The sequence below is a fragment of the Typopeltis vanoorti genome, chromosome 5 (assembly GCF_054136105.1).
Source record: "Typopeltis vanoorti isolate ZY-2024b chromosome 5, IOZ_Tvanoo_1.0, whole genome shotgun sequence".
In the NCBI taxonomy this organism is placed as follows: Eukaryota; Metazoa; Arthropoda; class Arachnida; order Uropygi; family Thelyphonidae; genus Typopeltis; species Typopeltis vanoorti.
The window spans coordinates 34493730-34514714 of NC_143553.1; the positions used below are offsets into that span (position 1 = coordinate 34493730).

Sequence of the window (20985 nt, forward strand, 5' to 3'; positions counted from 1 at the left end):
CCCCGTGAACACACAGGGATACAGCCAGGAATACTTAGAGGTATAGGGGTGACCATCCTATCCTCGTACTTTGGTTATGAAATCCAAGCATGCTTGGAAGGTTGTGGGTCTTAAAGGCCTGTTAAAGCCATTGGGATAGATTAGTAGCAGAGGCTCTACCAATCGACCAACCTTGTAGCCAGTAAGAGGAGAAACGACTATGGTAAAATGACTTTAAACAATACTCATGGTAGGAAGGTGGCTGAACCAAAAGAAATAGTTGAATTGCTGAGTGATCATTTTGTAAAGGTAAATATCACCCAGGTGGTGATTTTACAGTTGCTGATGTTATAGAGATGCATATCAACATTGAGGTAGATGAACAGGAGGTATTTAGCATGTTATAGCAAAATTAGCAAAAAATACGAATGTGAACACGGCAGTGAGACTGGATGGCATATCAGTCCATGTACTATGTGAATGTGCAAGATTATTGTCATTGCCTCTGACGAAGTTGTTCAGTCTAAGTTTCAGCTCTGTTAGGGCTCCAAGTGAATGGAAAGAGGATATGATAGGTACGATAAGACCATGAAGATAGCAAACTACAGACCAATGAATATATCAGGAGTGGTTGTTAAAGTATTGGAAAAGTCGGTGTTTTGTATTTTTACAAAACAGTGGATGGATAGGGATGTGATACTCTATAGTGGCTTTCTGAAGGGTAGGTCCTGTCTTAGTAACTTATTCACGTTTTATAATAAAGCGACAGAAGAATTTGATAAGGGTAATTGCCTACACCATGATACTGTTCGACTTTGCCAAGGCATTTGATAGAATATCACATAGAAAATTATTACAAAAACTGGAGAAGATGGGAATGGATATGAGACTAGTAGCATGGATAGGGGTTGCTGACAGACAGACACCAGAGAGTAGTATATGGTGAAGTGGAGTCTAAGAGAATGACTGTGACTAGTGGAGTACCTCAAAGTTCAGTACTAGTGCCACTACTCTTTAATTTGTATATCAATGACATAGGGAAAGATTTAAAAGGGATATTCAGTTGTTTGCTGATGATGCAAAACTGGGAGGGGGTGCAAAATAGTTGATAAAGGAGATGTAAATATCTTGCAGGATGATTTAAATAAATTGGCATTGTGGGCAAAGGATATTTTGCAACATTAAATTGATTGTCAATTTAATGTTGCAAAATATAAGGTTATGTACTTCAGGTTGCATATAGTGTATCATTAGTGGATCGTATTGGTTTGCAGGAAATTGATAAGGCTAGAGACTTGGGGATAATGCTGGACAAAGAGTCCAAGTTCAGAGGACATATTGCAAAAGTTGGTAAAATAGCTCAACGAATACTTGGATGTTGAAAAACATGCTATCAAGTTAGGATAAGGAAGTTATTATCCCTCTTTATAAGGCTATATTTTGTCTACATCTTGACTGCTGTGCACAGATTTGGTCACCTGGGTTTCTTGGGGACCAAGAGGTGGTTGAAAGGATTCAGAGATGAGTGACCAGATGGTGAAAGGTCTGTGGAATACTCCCTTTGAGGATAGGTTGAAAGTTTGTGGGTTACAAAGTTTAGTTGATAGGTGGAAAAGGGGGGACATGATAGAAACTTTTAAGATATTAAAGGGGTTTTATAAAATTGATGCAAGTGAAAATTTTCAGTATATGACAGTCAGAGAAATAGGGGCCATCTGTGGAAGTTCTGTAAGAGTGGTAATTAGGGATGTGCGGACCATATTTTTTCTGTGATGAATGGAATGGATTGTCAGAATTGGTTACGAGTTCCCTGATGGTGAATGGATTCAAGGAGAGAGAGACCCAAATCAACCATCTGTAAAATAATAATTGAGATGCTGTAAAATAATAATAATAATAATTATTATTATTATATTTATTTATTTAGTGATTTGAAACTGATAATTAATTTTGCAAATGATCAGACAAGTTTAAAAAAAATTATATTTGTTCCAGCTTAACTATGCAAATAGCCATGAGATAAAATATATAAACTATATTAAACTTCATATCCATGTTATGTTAATGGTATTTCAATTCAACAGTAGATTTTGCATCCACATTAATGGCTAAATAGATCATGCCAGTAGGGTGGTGAAAAAAAAAAATTAAATAATGTTTTTCATTTGAATTGTTCAAATATGCATTTTCAGTATATACAATGCATGTATATTTATATATTAGTGTGTGTCTGAACCTGTGCATGCTTTTTTATAATATATGTAGATTCACAATGCAGACCAGTTAGCCAGTTGGTGCCTTCATTACATTATAGTAAATTATACAGACATTAGTATTGCATCCCAAAAACTTCTCCGAAATCTTCATCCTGAAAACCAAGCTTATTTAAATAAGAATCGATGGCCACCTGTTTGGTGAGTCTAATTTCTTGTTTATAAAGGTATTCTTTTTTGTTAATGTTATAAAATAGTTTTATTTAGAAGCATGCAAGAGATGTTGTTGTTGTTGTCTTGTCCTTTGAAGAGTCTTAGATGTTTCCGTGCGCTCTTTGTACTGCTTTGGCTATGTCTGTGATTTTGTTTGTATAGAGCTGTTGTTCAGGATTAGGATCTATTTCTTGCAAGGCTGCTGTAATTGCTGGACAGGTAAAGATGTGAGTGGGTGTCAGTTCCGTATTGGGGCAGTTGTTGCAGTTTCTATATGTTCTCGTATCATCTGTATTGATCTTCATTCCTCTATAATGTCCTGTTCGTAGTCTTGCTATCGTAGTGGAGGTCCTTCTGTCAGCATTGATCTCGGGAATTTGATGTTGTATCACTGATTTCAATGGAATTAGTTTAGCTTTTGCTAGTGCATTGGCATCAGCAAGAGTTATCATATGAGTTTCTTGGTTGAGTTCTCTGGCCTCTTTTGCTAATTTATCAGCTGCTTCGTTGTGATCAATGCCTACATGAGCAGGAATCCATTGTAGAATGCAACTTTTACCTAAACACTTTAGATGATTTAAGAGTTTATGGATGTCTTGTGTGAGCTTGGTATTGCCATTTTTGATTGCCTCCATAGCTGATCTTGAGTCACTGTAAATTATAATTCCTTCAGATTGTTGAGATGATGATAGATTTAAGTAGGCTTCTAGTGCTTTAATTATTGCGTAGAGTTCGCTGGTAAAATTGGAAGCGATTCTCCCAGATCCAACTTTTATTGAAAGTTTTTCACCTTTCGGGAGTAGAAGGAGAACACCAGCGCCTCCATTAATCATATTGGTGTCTGATGATCCATCGGTATAACAAATAACCTGTTTGGAGGATGAAAGAAGGTTGATGGTATTTAGGCCTTTTTCTTTAAGCATTTCTTTTGGTTCTTTTTTTGTACAGAGTTTGGTAAGGTTTAGATTTATGAAGGTATTTGAAGGTAAAGGACTGGAAAATAGAGGTTCTTTGTTTATGTGGACATTTAGCTGATCAAGACCTATTTCTTTCCTGATAGTGTCATCATATTGTAAAGTCGATGATCTGTGAAGTCTGCAAATTTGGTTCCAATGTTCATAGGTTTTTAGGGAGACATGATCACTTTGGTAGCTTCTGATATTATTTATGAATTTTATGGTGGCAAATTTTCGTCTGTCCTCCAGCAGGTCAAGCCCACATTCCTGTTGGGCTCTGATGTTGTTAGTGGATGAGACTGCACCAATGATAATCTTGGATGCTTTTGCTTGTATTTTGTCTAGGTTTTTCTTTACCGATGAAGCCGAAGGTGACCAGATAGGTGCTGCATATTCCATTATTGGCCTTATTAGTGTAGTGTAAGTAGTTTTGAGGATTTTTGGCTTTGCACCCCAATTTGTTCCACAAAGCCTTTTCAGTATATTTAATTTTTTTAGAGCTCTGTTGGAAGTGTTAGAGATGTGTTGTGCAAAACGTAATTCCTGATCAAGCGTAATACCAAGGTATTTTGGATTTGTGACTTTTTCAATTAGCTTGTTATTGATCATGACTTTGGGATTGTAGGAATGTCTATTTTTCCTGTCTGTACTAAATGTACTTAGTTTTGTTTTGTCTGGGTTGATTTTAAGTTTGAGTTCGTTTGACCATTTTTCTAATCCTCTCATGGATTTGTTTAGAATTTCCTCTGATTCTTTGATTTTAGCACTAGTGTGCCAGATGGCTATATCATCTGCATAGCAAGTTACTTTTGTGTCTTCTGTAAGGTAGGGATGAATATTATTGACATATAGAAGGAATAGTAAGGGACTGAGTACTGAGCCCTGGGGAACACCAGCCCAGGTTCTCCGCTCTTTTGATATTGCTGTATTGATTCTGACTTTGATCTTTCTTCCTCTGATGAAATCAGCAATCCAGATTAAAGCGTTTCCTCTAATTCCAATATCATGTATTGTTTGTATTAATTTTTTGATCCAAACACGATCAAAAGCAGCAGTCATATCAAGGAATATGGCAGTTGTCTTTTTTGTTGGTTTTTCCTGAAATGAGTCTATTATTGTTTGGCAGAAATGGAATAATTGATCTGTTGTCGAATGACGAGTTCTATAAGCAGTTTGGTAGTAGTTGATTTTCTTATTTTTTGTCAGCCAGTGCATAAGCCTGGAGTGTATGATTCTTTCAGTAATTTTACAAAGTATGCTAGTTAATGCGATAGGTCTGTAACTTTGACATTCTGCAGCATTTTTGTCAGGTTTCAGGATGGGTACAATAACTGATTTTTTCCATTCTTTTGGAAGTTTGCCCGTTCGCCAAGAGGTATTGAGAATGTCCAGAAGTTGTTCTTTGGCATTTTTGCCAAGGTGTTTGACCATATGACCAAAGATAAGATCATTACCAGGGGATTTATTAGGTGCAGTTTTCTCGATTGATGAATTTAGTTCACTTAGTGTAAATTCTTCGGAGAAGATGTCATTAGTTTGGTATGTTCTTGCTTGTTTTAGCATTTGACTTGTGAGTTTATTGAGGGGCTTGTCCTCTCTGTTATACTGAAGTTTGGAGTTGTTTGAATAGGTTTTTGCCAGTGTGTTTGCAATTTCTTGATCTGTAATAGCTTGTTTGCCAGCATTTATGATGAAGTTTGTTTTCTGTTGGTTCTCTTTTTTGATATTGTCTAGGATTCTAATAATATTCCAGTGTTGGCTGTCTTTTCTTGGATCCAGGTTACTGCAAAGTTCCGCCCATTTCTCTTGTTTGCACTTCCAAATTTCCTGCTCTATTTTGTGTGTTATGTCCATTAATTTCTTTCTGTAATCATCAGTTTTATTAATTCTGAATTGTTCATTGATATTGTCTCTTTCTGTAATCATTGAATCAATATTGTGATCTTTCCAGTATGGTATCCAGGTGTTTTTCCGCTGGCCTCTTGGTATTGTTGCTTTGGCAGTTTTGCTGATGTGTGAAGTAAGGATTTGTAATTTTCTGTCGAGGTTTCCAGAGACAGGTTCATCTTGACAGAGGCTCTCCAAGGTTTGAGTAAACCTTGTCCAGTCAGCTTTTCTGAAGTTCCACGTCCTTTTGGTTTGCTGTTCTTGTTCAATCTTGAAGTTTAGTGTTGTTATTATGGGTCTGTGGTCACTGATGGCATTTCCCAGAATTTTCCATTGTGCACTTGATGCAATACTATAATTAATGGCTGTGATGTCAATAGCAGATTCAGTTCCCGTAGTTTTAGAAAGATAGGTGCTCTGTCCATTGTTAATTGTTGTGAGTTCCAAATCTGTAAAGAGGTCTTCCAATTGTTGACCTTTATGGTCTAAATTGGGGGAGCCCCACGTTGGGCTTTTTGCATTTAGGTCACCAAGTATAATGGTTGCATCAGTTAGAGAATCGCTTAGCTTTTCAATGATGTCTGTATCAATATTTGTATTATCAGGATGATAGACGTTTGTGATTGAAATAGAATGGTTTGGTAGATGTATTTCAACAGCTTGAGCTTCCGTTGAACTGTCATTATTTAAATATTGATTTAGGGTGATTTCTTTGAATTTGATTTCTGGGGTCTTCAAAAGGATAGCAAGCCCGCCACCTGTTCTTTCTTCTCTATCCTTCCTAAGAACCGTGTATCCTTTGATGTTGAAGTTCAAATTTTTATTTAGTTTTGTTTCTTGTAGACAAGCTATATGGATATTATTTTTATATAGCATGTATTTGAGTTCATCCATTTTTCTCTGAGTACCGTTGATATTGAGTTGCAAAATGTTAATATGAGTCCTCGTAGCATATTTATCATCAGGAGCCCGGACTGCAGCCCCAGACGCGTCGGCTTCCCCGGACGCAGTAGCATTGGTTGAAAACTTTTTATGACTCTTCATTAGAAAATGGGTGCCGTTGCCACGTTAGTCACCTTGAAATCGGACCATAAGAAATTTGGTCAAGAGCTTCAAGGGTCCAGGGGGGGCCGCGAGGAGGTGTGGTCGGACTTCTCCCCCCCTCATGCAAGAGATATATATGTTAATAGATATTATTATTATTACATGACACCTCCAGGGAATCCAAAGACTCATCGAGAGAGGGCACCTACTCTACAACTCTCCATCTCTACCACTCAATCCACCAATGAACTGCAACAATCTACTGCCGACCACCACTACCACTACTATTTTCACAGACAATCGCAAACATCCATGCCCATGGCAGGATTCAAACCTGCAGCCTCTTAGCTGGAGAGCAGATATGCTAACTACTTGATAACTACTCGATATGCGAAACTACCAGGCTGATGATTAATTGTTTTCTCTGTTCTAAATTCCATTTCATATAAATGGAGGGGGAATTAATATTTAGACCACATAGGAATTTCGTTATTTCTGAAAGTATTTGCAGAAATGTCAACAGAAAGGGCTGAGAAGCAGGAGGTCGAAGATAAGTATCGTGATCATGTGAATAAATGAGAGAAACAAGGTAAGGAGAAAATTTGATGTGGAAATTCTATGATCAGAGGAGTACTTAATGAAAATGTAACAAAATCCCATTTTCCTAACAAAAGTTAATAATATTAGTGATGCTATCTCAATGCAGAAAGATAAGGTGCAAATTGTCTTGGTTGACTCTAATGACCTGAGAAGTAAGAAGTATTCTATGACTAGGCCTCTTTGTCTGATTTCTGGTACGGTTCCAAGGAAATGGAAAGACGGAAAAATAATTCCTTTGCATAAGGGAGGCTCTAAGACTGCAGTAGAAAATTATAGACCAATCAATATCTCAGGAATAGTTGTAAAAGTACTGGTAAAGTCGTTCAAAAAGAGAATTCAGAAATGCATGGATAAGAATATGATACTCTATGCAAGGAGACATGGCTTTGTAAAGGGTCAGTCATGCCTTAATAATTTATTAACTTTTTTATAATAGAGTGACAGTTGAGTTAGATGAAGTTAATGGCCGTACAATGATTCTGTTGGATTTTGAAAAGGCATTTGACTGAATATCACATGGAAGTCTGTTATGCAGATTAGAACAAATGGAGATAGATACATCACCAGTTATATGGATACGAGGGTGGCTGATGGATGGATACTAAAAAGTGATTATACAGAGGAGTAGAATCCAGAAAACATTTTTCTGGATTCTACTCAAATTGGTGTTCTGGAAGATTCTGTGCACAGCCATTACTGTTTATTTTGTACCTAAGTAATATAGGAAGTAATCCAAAGAGAAATGTTCAGTTGTTCACTGGTAATGCAAAATTGTATAGAGTAATACTTAATTAAGGTGAAGTGGAGAGCTTGAAGAATGATTTAAATAGGCTGTCAGTATGGACAAAAGATGATGGGTGTTAGTTTAACGTTGAGAAATGTAAAGTTATGCATTTTGAGATGAATAGATTACAAACCATTGATGGAACTCTACTCCAGGAAATAGATGAAACTAGGGATTTTCCAGATGGTAGTAGATAGAGTTTAGAGAGCATATTGCCAAGGTTGCCAAGATAGCTCATAAGATTACTTGACTATTGAAAAACATACTAACAAATAGAGACAAAGAAGTTATTATTCTTCTTTATAAGCCCTACTGATAAGTGAAAAATATGGAATATGATAGAAACATTTAAGTTACTTAAAGGATTTTATAGGATTGATGCAGGGAAAGTGTTTCAGCACTTGGCTGCGGGGGGGAGCACAAGAGATTATCCCTCAAAGTCGAGTAACAGTTTAGTTAGTTTGGATGTGAGGACTAGATTTTGCACTTGGAGAGTAGTGAATGAATGGAATGGATTGCAGAGAGAGAGAGAGTTGTGAGTGTATTGTCTGTTAATGGGTTCAAGGAGGGTTATGATAGATACTGTGTAGATAGTTTGGGTCTCTCTTGATGAGTGTTCAGACTCCATGGAGGAACCCATACAATTAATAATAGTAATAATAATAATACTATCTGAAGTTATATTTTCCTTGACTGTGCTATTTTATTAACCACCCAGTCACAAATACTGTACCAGGTTTTATTTTACACATACAAGTCATAAACATAGATCATAGTAACAAATTAATGATACAAAAATTTTCAAATTCAACAAGACAGTAAACATAAATGAACCATTTCCTGAATTCATATAAATTTGAAAGAAGCGAAGATCTGCTGAAAAAAAAGATCGCTTTACAGCAACAAATACAAATATACAATATGCTGTTCTTTGAATCTGTAAGTGCTCTAATAAACTATCCCAGTCTCTACAAATATGGATGCATTAAACAGCCTCACATTTGGGTAAATCTCATCCTCAGACCATCAGCTAAGAATACTAATCAAGGTAAGTAGGGGGATGTCATTTACGACTTTTTGCCTTCCATGTCTGTACTTCAGTTTCACTTATTGTAGTGCTTGCATGCATGCATGTATCCATACTACTCTGTTGTTATCTGATGATGCCAGTTTGACCTTCGCAAGATATTTGAAATGATAATTAAATCTGTTTAGTTATTATATTCATTTTTGTTGTCATTTTGTTTCTAAAACATCAAGATAAACATCAGACTTATTGATTTCAAACTCAAGTGTTTAACTCAGTATGCAGAAATTTTACCTTATAAATACTAAGTCAGTTATTATTCAGAATGCAACAAAAAAAAATCGGATATTATTAGATAATTATGGATAGATCATTCAGTAAATATGTGTATACACAAATCTCTCTATGCATGTGCAAGCATACATTTTTTAAAATAATTTTCACCCTCTCACATGCTTTTATTAATTCATTTATAAAAAAAAAATATGTTAAGCTTATCACAATGAAAGAACTCAAGTAATCTAGTAGATGCAATATCTAAATGCATTCCAAGGGTGAGAAGGTTAAATAAGGTAGGTGTGAAATTGATGAATAAAGAGATTGATACAGAGAAAAAGGGCATTATGGAGGCAGCATAAGAGAATTGGAAATAACCAATTCCATGAGGACTACAAAGACCAGGCAAAGCAGGTGACTTGGTTGGTGAGGATAGCTAAAGAGAGGTATGAACAGCAGTTAGCTAATGAAGCCAAAAAGAATCCTAAGGAGTTCTTTCGATATGTAGCCAGCAAACGAAAGAATGATTATGGAAGGATGACATTGATTGGAGAAAATGGTATAAAGACAGCTGTTGCAGAAGGTTTGGTGGAGATACTTAATGAGCAGTTCATAAAGGTCATTCAATCTTGAATGTGACTTCATGGAGAGATTGAGAGCAGTTGATGATGGGGAAGAGAGACTGACTGTAAGTGAGCAAGAGGTGTATGGGGAGTTGGGCAAACTAGATGTAAATAAGGCTGTGGAACTTCATAATATATCACCACATATTCTGAAGGAATGTGCCAGGGAGTTGATGCTGGCCTTGACATATTTTTTTAATACGAGTCTTGCACTCGGTCAAGTTCCTAAGGAGTGGAAAGAGGGCAAGATTGTGCCACTTCATAAAGGAGGTGATAGAACTTAAGCATCAAATTATAGGCCTATCTGTGTGTCAGGTGTTGTGGTTAAGTTGTTGGAGAAGCTTGTGAGAACTAGGATCCAGAATTGGGTTGACAACAATGGTATTATCTTTGATGGAAGCATGGATTTGCTAAAGGGAGGTCATGGTAATCTACTTACTTATTACAATAAGGTGACTGCTTCCTTGGACAGAGGAGAAGGATACACAGTAATATACTTAGATTTTGCAAAGCTTTTGATAGATTACTGCATGATAAGTTGATAGTCAAACTGGAGTGGATGGGGTTGGATATTAGATTGGTGCATTGGATTGGAGACTGGCTATCTGATAGGTATCAACAATTGTGTATTGGGGAGCAATATCCAGGAAAAGGAAAGTCACTAGTGGTGTGCCTCGGGGGTCTGTTTTAGTTCAATTACTGTTTAACTTGTATATTAATGATATTGGTGAAGATTTGGATGGAGATATTCAGTTGTTTGCAGATGATGCAAAGTTGGGACGAACCATGAAGAGTAGAGAAGATGTTGTGGCCGTACAAGAAGACTTGAATAAATTGAGGAATTGGGCACTGGAATGGGGATATGAGTTCAGTGTTGCAAAATGTAATGTTTTAAAATTTGGAAAACAAAGATGGGATGCAGAATTTATGCTTTGTGAGGATATATTGTTGGAGGTGGAGGAAATAAGAGATATAGGGGGTGATAGTGGATAAGGATCTGAAATTTAGGGGACACATAACCAAAATTGTGAAGACGACACAAAGACTTCTGGGAATGATGCAGAGGACACTGACTTGTAGAAGTAGGGAGATCCTTGTTCCATTGTATAAGGCTTTGATTAGGATTTGGTCACCTGGTTTTCAGAACGATGAAGAGATGTTGGAAAGGGTTCAGAGGTGACTGACTAAGGTAGTTTCTAACCTCTGGAATGTCGAGTATGAGAAAAGATCGAGAAGATGTAATTTGTAGAGTCTGCTGGATATGAGGAGGAGAGATATCATAGAGACCTACAAGTTATTAAGGTGTTGTTATAGGATCAATGCTGGAGAGGTTCTACAGAAAATAGTGGGAGATCAGGGGAGAACCAGAGGTCATCCCTGGAAGCCAGACAAGGAGGGTGTGAGTAGGGGAGTGAGAAGCAGGTTTTTTTCATGCAGAGTTGTGAATGATTGGAATGCCTTGCTTGAGACTGTGATGTGTACAGATAATTTGAGTGTGTTTAAAGCACGGTATGATGAGCTGTGTGTTTGATAAAAGGACTTCCTAGATGAGTCTTTGACTCCATGGGAGTGGGTCTTAGATAATAATAATAATAATATCATAATGAGGAAACAAATGCCAAGAATGATATCACATGCTTAATCTGCATGCCAGGAAAATTCAAGTACAGTTACAACACTGTCAGTTCTCCATGGGTAGACAAAGCAGAGTAAGCATGTTATGTTAATCCATGTGCTGGATTATCAATTTTCAACTGAAGGTGAGCTAGCTAGTCTCATGTGGAGTTAGCAGGGTTTTTCATCCCACAAAACAGGCAAATTGGTAAGAAGAATATGTGCCATTAATTGATGTTATAAGGCCTCGTAGCTTTAGTTGTTTTGGCTAAAGTTTTTTTTTCACTCATTCAGTTTTATGTTTTTCTAACAAGAGCGATAACTTAAATGAAGAAGCAAATAAGTAGATATTTAAGGGATCATGTTGCTGACATCATTATGAATTAAATAAGTCCACAAATGTGAAAAATTATAAATCTGTTAACTCCTATATATTTCTTCCTTGTTATTACAAAGAAACCATCAGGGAGAAAAGAAAAAAATCAGTTAACAACATTCAAAACTGACATAAGTAACGGCATGCATATACTTACTTGTGTCTTATTCATAGCTGAGTATACAGGAGAATACATTATTAGAGTTCAAAAGAAATAATAGTAAGCTTTTGTTATTGAATACAGAGTTAAATAAGTCATTCAATAAATTAAAAAAAAATCTGCTAATACCTTTTATTTCCTGATAGGGAGTAGGCAAAGCCATTTTAAACCTATTTAATTTTTTGAGGATGTGTGTGTGTGGGGGGGGGGGGGGGGCAGTTCAATCTTTGCCAGTAGCCAGTAAGAGATAGCTTGCCCAAGATTATCACTAATTATAAATGTCATCCAGTGAAAAGATGGCTGCTATCTCATGGTCCTTAATACAATATATTTATTGTCTGAAATAATGTGGGTTCTACAGTCAATTTTCTGGAGTTAACAGGATAAAAAACCTGACTTTCTAGGAGAAAAAGCCCACTTGTCCATGCCAGAGATTGAGCAATTCAGGAACTGGTCAGGTGGGCTTTTCCTCCTGGAAGTTTGGATTTTCTGAGTTTCCAGGAAATGAGTTTTGTTAGAAAGGGTTAGAAAAAGTTCTCCTAATTGGCAACTAGATTTGAGACCAGTTTTTCTTCTGGCAGTCTACTGCTATGGATGCAAACACCACTTCCATAAGGCTACACATGCCTATAAATCATTCACTAAAAAATAAAAAATGGCTATGAATAGTTAATTATGATTACTGCAATCAGAATGGTTGAGATTTAGAAGGTGTTAGATAATTTCATCACATTATACATGTCAAGGAACAGATGATGAAATTTAAATCTATACGAGTGCAGAATCTTGGTTTTATTCCCAAGAACTTTGTGTCTGGTGTCAATTTCATGGTAAGCTAGGCCAGACTGGTCAGATTACAGAATTTCACATAGTTCTGATGTTTCTGGATTTTAATCTCAGCAGAATTGTTCCTCTGTTGGAAATAACGAAGTGGCAGGAGCTGCAGACTCAATAAATACAGCAAGAAGCGAATTGGTAAATTGTCCTTGGTGGATGATATAAAGAAAGACAATTTCTGAAAGGTTTGAAGAAGTATAAAGATATTTAAATATCTTTACATGAGTTTTGTTTATGAAAGATAATTCTTATTTAATTATTTGAAAGTGAAATAATGGTTGTATAAAAATATTATGTTGATAAAATTATGTTAGTGATATTTGACTGTAAGAATTATATAACAGTAGTGCTTATAATTTTGCTATTAATAGTTTGACTAGCGAGATCAAACGAACAATTCAGAATTAATAAAACTGATGAATCCAGAAAGAAATTAATGGATATAACACACAAAATAGAGCAAAAAATTTGGAAGTGCAAGCAAGAGAAATGGGCATAGCTTTGCAGTATCCTGGACCCAAGAAAAGACAGCCAACACTGGAACATTATTAGAAACCTAGACAATAATATCAAAGAAGAGAACCGACAGAAAAACTTCATCCTAAATGCTGGGGAAAAAAGCTATTACATATCAAGAAATTGCAAATTGGCAAAAACCTATTCAAACAACTCCAAACTTCAGTATAACAGAGAGAGGACAGGACCTTCAATAAACTCACAAGTAAAATACTAAAACAAGCAAGACCATACCAATCTAATGACATCTTCTCCAAAGAATTTACACTAAGTGAACTAAATTCATCAATCGAGAAAACTGCACCTAATAAATCTCCTGTAATGATCTTATCTTTGGTCATATGGTTAGACACCTTGGCAAAAATGCCAAGAACAACTTCTGGACATTCTTAATGCTTCTTGGCGAATAGGCAAACTTCCAAAAGAATGGAAAAAATCAGTCATTGTACCAGTCAGTACAGTGTCTGAAGTATCAATCGTCCAGAGTATGCTAGTTAATGCGATAAGTCATATACCTATCACATTAACTAGCATACTCTGTAAAATTACTGAAAGAATCATACACTCCAGGCTCATGCACTGGCTGACAAAAAATAAGAAAATTAGCTACTACCAAACTGCCTATAGAGCCTGTCATTCGACAACAGATCAATCATTCTACTATTGCCAAACAATAATAGACTCGTTTCAGGAAAAAACAACAAAAAAGGAAACTGCCATTTTCCTTGATATGACTGCTGCTTTCGATCATGTTTGGATCAAAAAATTAATACAAGCAGTACATGATATTGGAATTAGAGGAAACACTTTAATCTGGATCACTGATTTCATGAGAGAAAGAAAGATAAGTTAGAATCAATGCAGATCAATATCTAGAGAGCGGAGGACCTGGGCTGGTGTTCCCCAGGGCTCAGTACTCAGTCCCTTACTATTCCTTTTATATGTCAATAACATTTATCCCTACCTTACAAAAGACACAAAAGTAGCTTGCTACGCAGATGATATAGCCATCTGGCACATTAATTCTAAAATCAAAGAATCAGAAGAGATTCTAAACAAATCCATCAGAGGATTAGAAAAATGGTCAGATGAACTTAAACTCAAAGTCAACCCAGATAAAACAAAACTAAGCACCTTTTAGTACAGACAGGAAAAATAGACATTCCTACAATCCCAAAGTCATGATCATTCTCGTAGACAGGCTTATACGTTGGTTATGCATTTCTAAATCACTTAGGGCATTGAACAACGTAGATCCGAATATAAATTAAATTATACTTTAATAAATATTTCCAACAGAAAATTGGCATCCCTTATCCACTCCACCAAAGACCAACCACTTCCCCTAGACCTACCTGGTGTATACCAGGTCCCTTGCAGTTGTAAACTGTCGTACTTTGGCCAAACAGGCAGGACAGCAAATATCAGAATTTCTGAACACAAGGACTACATCCGGTTTCACAAGTACAGCCATTCTGGTCTTGCAGACCATGCTCTGGATACACGCTGCAGAGTACAGTGGAAGAAAGCTATAGTAATATACCGTAGCAAATACAAATTCGAAAGGCTATTTATGGAATCAGCCTCAGCCCTAAGAAACTCTCCAAACCTCAACAAATTTGGTTGTATGCGACTGCCCCAAATTTGGGACGCATACATCAGCAGACCTTCAGCCCAACGGCCTAGAACACCTACTTAGCCCGCTAGAGGGCACCATCAGGACTTCTAGGAGAACGATAGCTTCATATCTTCATTCTCAGTTACTGTGTTGTAGTGCCTGCATGCACGGGCCTTTTTGTAAGTTCCTTTTGAAATTGGCAACGTGACATTGCCAAAATATCGGAAATATTTATTAAAGTATAATTTAATTTATATTCGGATCTAAGTTGTTCAATTCCCTAAGTGATTTGGAAAAGTCATGATCAACAACAAGCTAATTGAAAAAGTCACAAATCTCAAAAAACTTGGTATTATGCTTGATCAGGAATTACATTTTGCACATCTCTAACACTTCCAACAGAGCTCTCAAAAAATTATATATACTAAAAAGGCTTTATGGAACAAATTGGGGCACAAAGCAAAAAATCCTCAAAACTACTTACACTACACTAATAAGGCCAATAATGGAATATGCAGCACCTATCTGGTCACCTTCGGCTTCATCAGTAAAGGAAAAATTAGACAAAGTACAAGCAAAAGCATCCAAGATTATCATTGGTGCAGTCTCATCCACTAACAACATCAGAGCCCAACAGGAATGTGGGCTTGACCTGCTGGAGGATAGAAGAAAATTTGCCACCATAAAATTCATTACTAATATGAGAAGCTACCAAAGCGATCATATCTCCCTAAAAACTTATGAACATTGGAATCAAAAATGCAGACTTCACAGATCATCAAGTTTACAATATGATGACACTATCAGGAAGGAAATAGATCTTGATCAGCTAAATGTTCACATAAACAAAGAACCTCTATTTTCCAGTCCTTTACCTCCAAATACCTCCATAAATTTAAACCTTACCAAACTCTGTACAAAAAAAGAATCAAAAGAAACGCTCAAAGAAAAAGGCCTAAATTCTATCAACCTTCTTTCATCCTCCAAACAGGTTATTTGTTATACCGATGGATCACTAAACACCAATATGATTAATGTAGGCGCTGGTGTTCTCCTTCTACTCTCGAAAGGTGAAAAACGTTCAATAAAAGTTGGATCTCGGAGAATTGCTTCCAATTTTACCAGCGAACTTTATGCAATAAAGCACTCAAAGCCTACTTAAAATTATCACCATCTCAACAATCAGAGGGAATTATAATTTGCAGTGACTCAAGATCAGCTATGGAGGCAATCAAAAATGGCAATACCAACTCTTAAATCAACTAAAGTGTTTTAGGAAAAAGTTACATTTTATAATAGATTCCTGCTCATGTAGGCAATGATTACAATGAAGCAGCTGATAAATTAGCAAAAGAGGCCAGAGAACTCAACCAGGAAACTGATGATAACTCTTGCTGATGCTAACATGCTAGCAAAAGTTAAACTAATTCCACTGAAATCTGTGATACAACTTGAAATTCCCGAAATCAACTGACAGAAAGACCTCCACCACGATATCAAGACTATGAACAGGACGTTATAGAGGAATGAAGATCTATATGTTCTCAGATGATACGAAAACATATAGAAACTGCAACAACTGCCCTAATACTGAACTGACACCCACTCACATTTTTACCTGTCCAGCAAATACAGCAGCCTTGCAAGCAGTAGACCCTAATCCTGAACAACAGCTCTATACAAACAAAATCATCAACATAGCCAAGAACTTGACATTGTTAGCATCCAGGAATGTGTTAGCAGAGCTAATTTCAGATGGTATAGTCACTTAAACAGAATGAGAGGAAAGATTAGCAAAACAATGTTCTCTGCCAGGTTGCAGGGAAAAGACCCAGACGAAGACCAAGATATAGGTGGATTGATACAGTAAGAAGTACCTTAGAAAACAGAAATATAAGATCTGACAATGTTGGAATCTTGACAGGTAACATATTGATTTCGAGGAAAATTGTAGATAGGAAGTTAGTGATGATGTAAATTTTTCATGTAGTACTGTCATATCCTGTACACCCCTTGAGGGTACATGTCAGGAATTTGATGATGTATGTGTGTGAGTGAGTGGAAGGGTCACTGATTATTTTTAATATACAGTTTTATTTTAGATGTTGAGTTTATATATACTTTGCTAATAAAATATATAAAAAGATAACTTAGTTTTCATGTATGTAGCAAAGTGAAACACCAAATACATAGACCTGGAGAATAAACCTGTAAAATTGGGGAAAAACATATTTACACCCTATAACAAGATTAGGAATATATACAAACATCTAAACAATGGCAAAGTCATATGGCATGATTTTTAGAGTTTCACTGTGGTATAATTTGATTGAGATTGCGTGCGTGTGTGTGTGTGTGTGTTTTGATTTCCTGTGCATGATCACTTTTGAATTTTGTATTTGGCCTAAATAATTAATGTAGTTACTACAAGTGGTGAATCAGCAGACTGAATGCAAAATGAAGAATTTATAACCTGTATAACGAAGTGTGTCTGCTGGATATTTGGCATGATTTCTGCATGATTTATTAGTTGAAATTGCCTTCTTTAAATATAAGACAGTCGTTGTACTTATGAGGTCAACCATACGAGCATTGACCAGTCTGACTAGGCGAGCACTGTGAAAATCAAGTTGCATTAATGACATAGACTTTTCAAAAATGATTTGATGTCGTGAGTGTAATATGTATGTATAACAGAGTGTAAACTGAGGGAGTGAAAGAATGCAATAATGTAGAAGCAAAAGTTAGATAAGAGAACAAAAGAAACTTTTAATGAGGAAACAGAAATAAGGTGCGGTAGTGAGACTGTGGGAGTGACATAGAGTGAAATTGTCAGAATGTAGGATTTTATGAAACAGTTACTAATAATGAAATGAGAAATATGTGGGATGATATTAGACATAAAGTGGAAATTAATGAAAGTGTGCAAGAGAATAGAATGAAAGAAAAATCAGTAAAAGAGGTGACGAGTGATTCCAGGATAGCAGTATATGGAGAATCCATAGTTAGAGAGATTAGTTAATGAGAGAGTCCATAAGGTCTGCTATCCAGGAGGGAGAATAAGTAGGATAATTCAGGCATTTGACCATGAGGAAGAAACAAGCAAGAGAGTTAGTGGTAATTGTGGGTACAAATGATTGAGGGCAAATGTCAGGAAGTTATTGAGAAGAGTGAAAGATAACAGTGTAGTGAGAAAGGTTGTCAATGATAAGTTTAGACAGAGAGCCAAAATCATAAATGGTATGCTAGCAGAGCTGTGTGAGGAGAAGGGAGTACAGTTTGTGGATGTATGACATGTGTTTGAGGGAAGAATGAAATTATAGAGGTATGATGGGTTGCATTTGGATGGCTTTCAAGTGAATACACTGGAGAAAGCATTGATGGATGGAAGTACAGTGTGTGTGTGCTGAGTGCAAGAGAAGAGGGAAATAGGAACAGGGAAATGGAGGAGGAGATGAGAAGGGAGAAATGCCATATTGAGAGTGAATGTTGAAAGTGGCAGTGAATGTGGGTCTGAAGATGGCATATATTGCGATGGGGATGTTGAGACTGAGCGGATATATGTGGTAATAGACTGGTTATAGACCTAAAAGTTAATTACTGTGTGATTACAAATGCGAGAAGTATCAGTAATAAGGGAGATGAAATCATTTCACTGCTTGAGTTTATTCTCCCCAAAATCATTGGTATAAGTGAAACATGGTTGAATGAAGGTATTCTAACGGGAATAGAAATGGAAGGATACAGTATTTTTCATGAGGATAGAAAGGACAAGATGGGAAGGGGGGGGAACTGCTGATGATAACAGGGGAATCACGTCCACATAAGATTGACACGAAAGAGGGAAATAGTGACAATGGCTATGAGGCAGTGTGGTGTAACGTGGATGTCGACAGAAAGACATATTTAGTTGGAATGTGCCATAGGCCTGGAAATGTGGTGGGTGGTGATGAAGAAATGTATAAACAACTTGGATTAGTGAACAAAGGAATGGTAATTATTGGTAAAAATGAATTTCTCGAGTACTTGAGAGATAACTATTTCAGGCATCACATAATGGAGGACATGTGAGGATCGAGAGTTTTAGATCTGATAATTTCATCAGAGGATGAAATTGTGAGTGGAGTATCACACTTTTCTCCAGTTGGTGAGAGTGATCATGAAATTATCATCTGTGTTGTTGCCAGCCATATGCAGACTTTTGTTAGGAAAGAATATATGTAGAATTATAAGGCTGGTGATTATGATAAGCTTAGGAGAGCTTAGAATGGAACAAGGAGTTGAGCAGTAAGGAAATAAATGCTGCTTGGGAACTGACAAAGAAATACATAACAGCATTAATGTGTGAATGTATTCTGAAAGAAGGCCAAACAGCTGAAAAGAGTACGTGTAAAATGGATGAATGAGGGGCTTAAGTGTGAATTCTGGAATAAGAAGGTACTTTGGAGGCAGTACAAGATGAATAATGGTAATAAATAATCAGTTACATGAAGAGTATAATGAACAGACCAGGAGAATGACTCAGTTAGTAATGAAAACAAAAGTGCAGTATGAGCAGAAATTGGCAAATCAGGCAAAGAAAAACCTTAGAGTTTTTCTTTTATATATGTGGCAAGTAGAAGAAAGAATGATAATGGTAAGATGATGTTAATGGATGGAAATGGTAAAATGGTAGCTGCTGCAGAAGACATTGTTGAGGTATTCAGTGATCAATTTTTAAGGATGTTTCATCCTGATTAGGTTGGAATAATGAGGAACTTAAGTGTCAAGGACATAGGAGAGGATGTTTTAATTGTGAGTTCAGGAGGTATTTGAGGAAATAAATAACCTTGATATCAGTAAGGCGATAGGATTTGATCCATATCACCATGCATCTTAAGAATTGGTAGTAGCATTGGCATGCCTGTTTAATAATTCTTCCAACAGCACAGGTTTCAAAGGAGAGTAAGGAGGGTAAAATTGTTCCACTCCATAAAGGTGGTGATAATGCTGTCGTTTCAAATTATAGGCCAATATGTATATCTGGAGTAGTGGTTGAAGGTGGTGGAGAAATTGCTGAGAAGTAGGATACAGAAATGGATTGATAATATCAGTATTCTCGGAGGTTATCAGCATGGGTTTGTTAAAAAGGAGATCATATTTTACTAACTTACTTATGTACTATAACAAGGCTTACAAGTGATACTCCTACTTGTAAGAATTATTCTGCTTTTAACAAAAGAAAAGTACTATAGCTGTGGTAAATTGGACCACACAGAATTCTAGGTTTTTGTCATGATTAATCTTATAATGATAGAGATAATTGTGGTAGTGGTAGATTAAGTCAGAATATTACTAATGACTGTTATTCAAGATTCTGTTTTCACAAACTCTGATCAGGTAGATTTCTGAAGTGATTTCTCCTGAAAAGGAGAAATCACTTCTCTTGAACATCAAGGTACTACACAGAAGCTATTGACTAAATTCAATTCATATGATGTTGAACCTTTGAAGTTAGTAAATGCTTTAGTAGCTGATACTCCATGCAGAGTACTTTTTGATACCGGAGAATTCATTTATAGGAAATTTTTGGTGCTATTTTTCCCGTAGAATGTTTTGGATGGAATATCATTCCATGATATTCCATCCAAAACATGTGGAAGGCATGTGTGGACTTTCCAGAGCTAGATTAACAAATTTTCTTTTATATCTGTGTTGTTTTGTTTGTATATATGTATATATGAGTGATTTCAATTATGGTAATATAAACTGAAGAGACAGCATCAGGAACCAAAGAAAATGAATTTCTTGAGTTTTTAAGGGATAACTACCTTAAGCAGTATATAACAGAGGACACAAGTAGATCGAGGGTTTTGGATTTGATTATCTCATTGGAAGCTGTTGTTGTAAATGAAGTGTAACATCATCTTTCATTTGGTGAAAGTGACCATAAAGTGATTACTTGGGTGGTAGCCAGCCATATCAGGACTTTTGTGAGAAAGAGTCATATGTGGAACTAAAAGGCAGGTGATTATGGCAAACTCATGGAGCAGCTTGCAGCGATATCATGGAATGAGGAATTGCATGAGAAGGTAATCATTGCTGCTTGGTCTCTACTCAGGATTTATCTGGCAGATGCGGTGACTGAGTGTATTCCAAAGGTCAGGAGATTAAATAAGGTCAGTGTAAAATGGATGACTGAAGAGGATTACGAAGAACAAACAAGGAAGGTGACTCACTTAGTAAGGGTAGAAAGTGTGGCAGTTAGAAAATGATGCTAAAA

At 36.4% G+C, this 20985-nt stretch overlaps 1 protein-coding gene across 1 annotated transcript in view; it reads left to right on the top strand.

Annotated features, from left to right (window-relative positions):
* Nucleotides 1-20985, top strand: part of LOC150106305 (rho-related BTB domain-containing protein 2-like) — a 363993-nt gene that overhangs the window by 295037 nt on the left and 47971 nt on the right. The window contains 1 exon segment of the mRNA XM_090392338.1: nt 2245-2393. Within this exon segment, the coding sequence (XP_090248464.1) occupies nt 2245-2393 (149 nt within the window).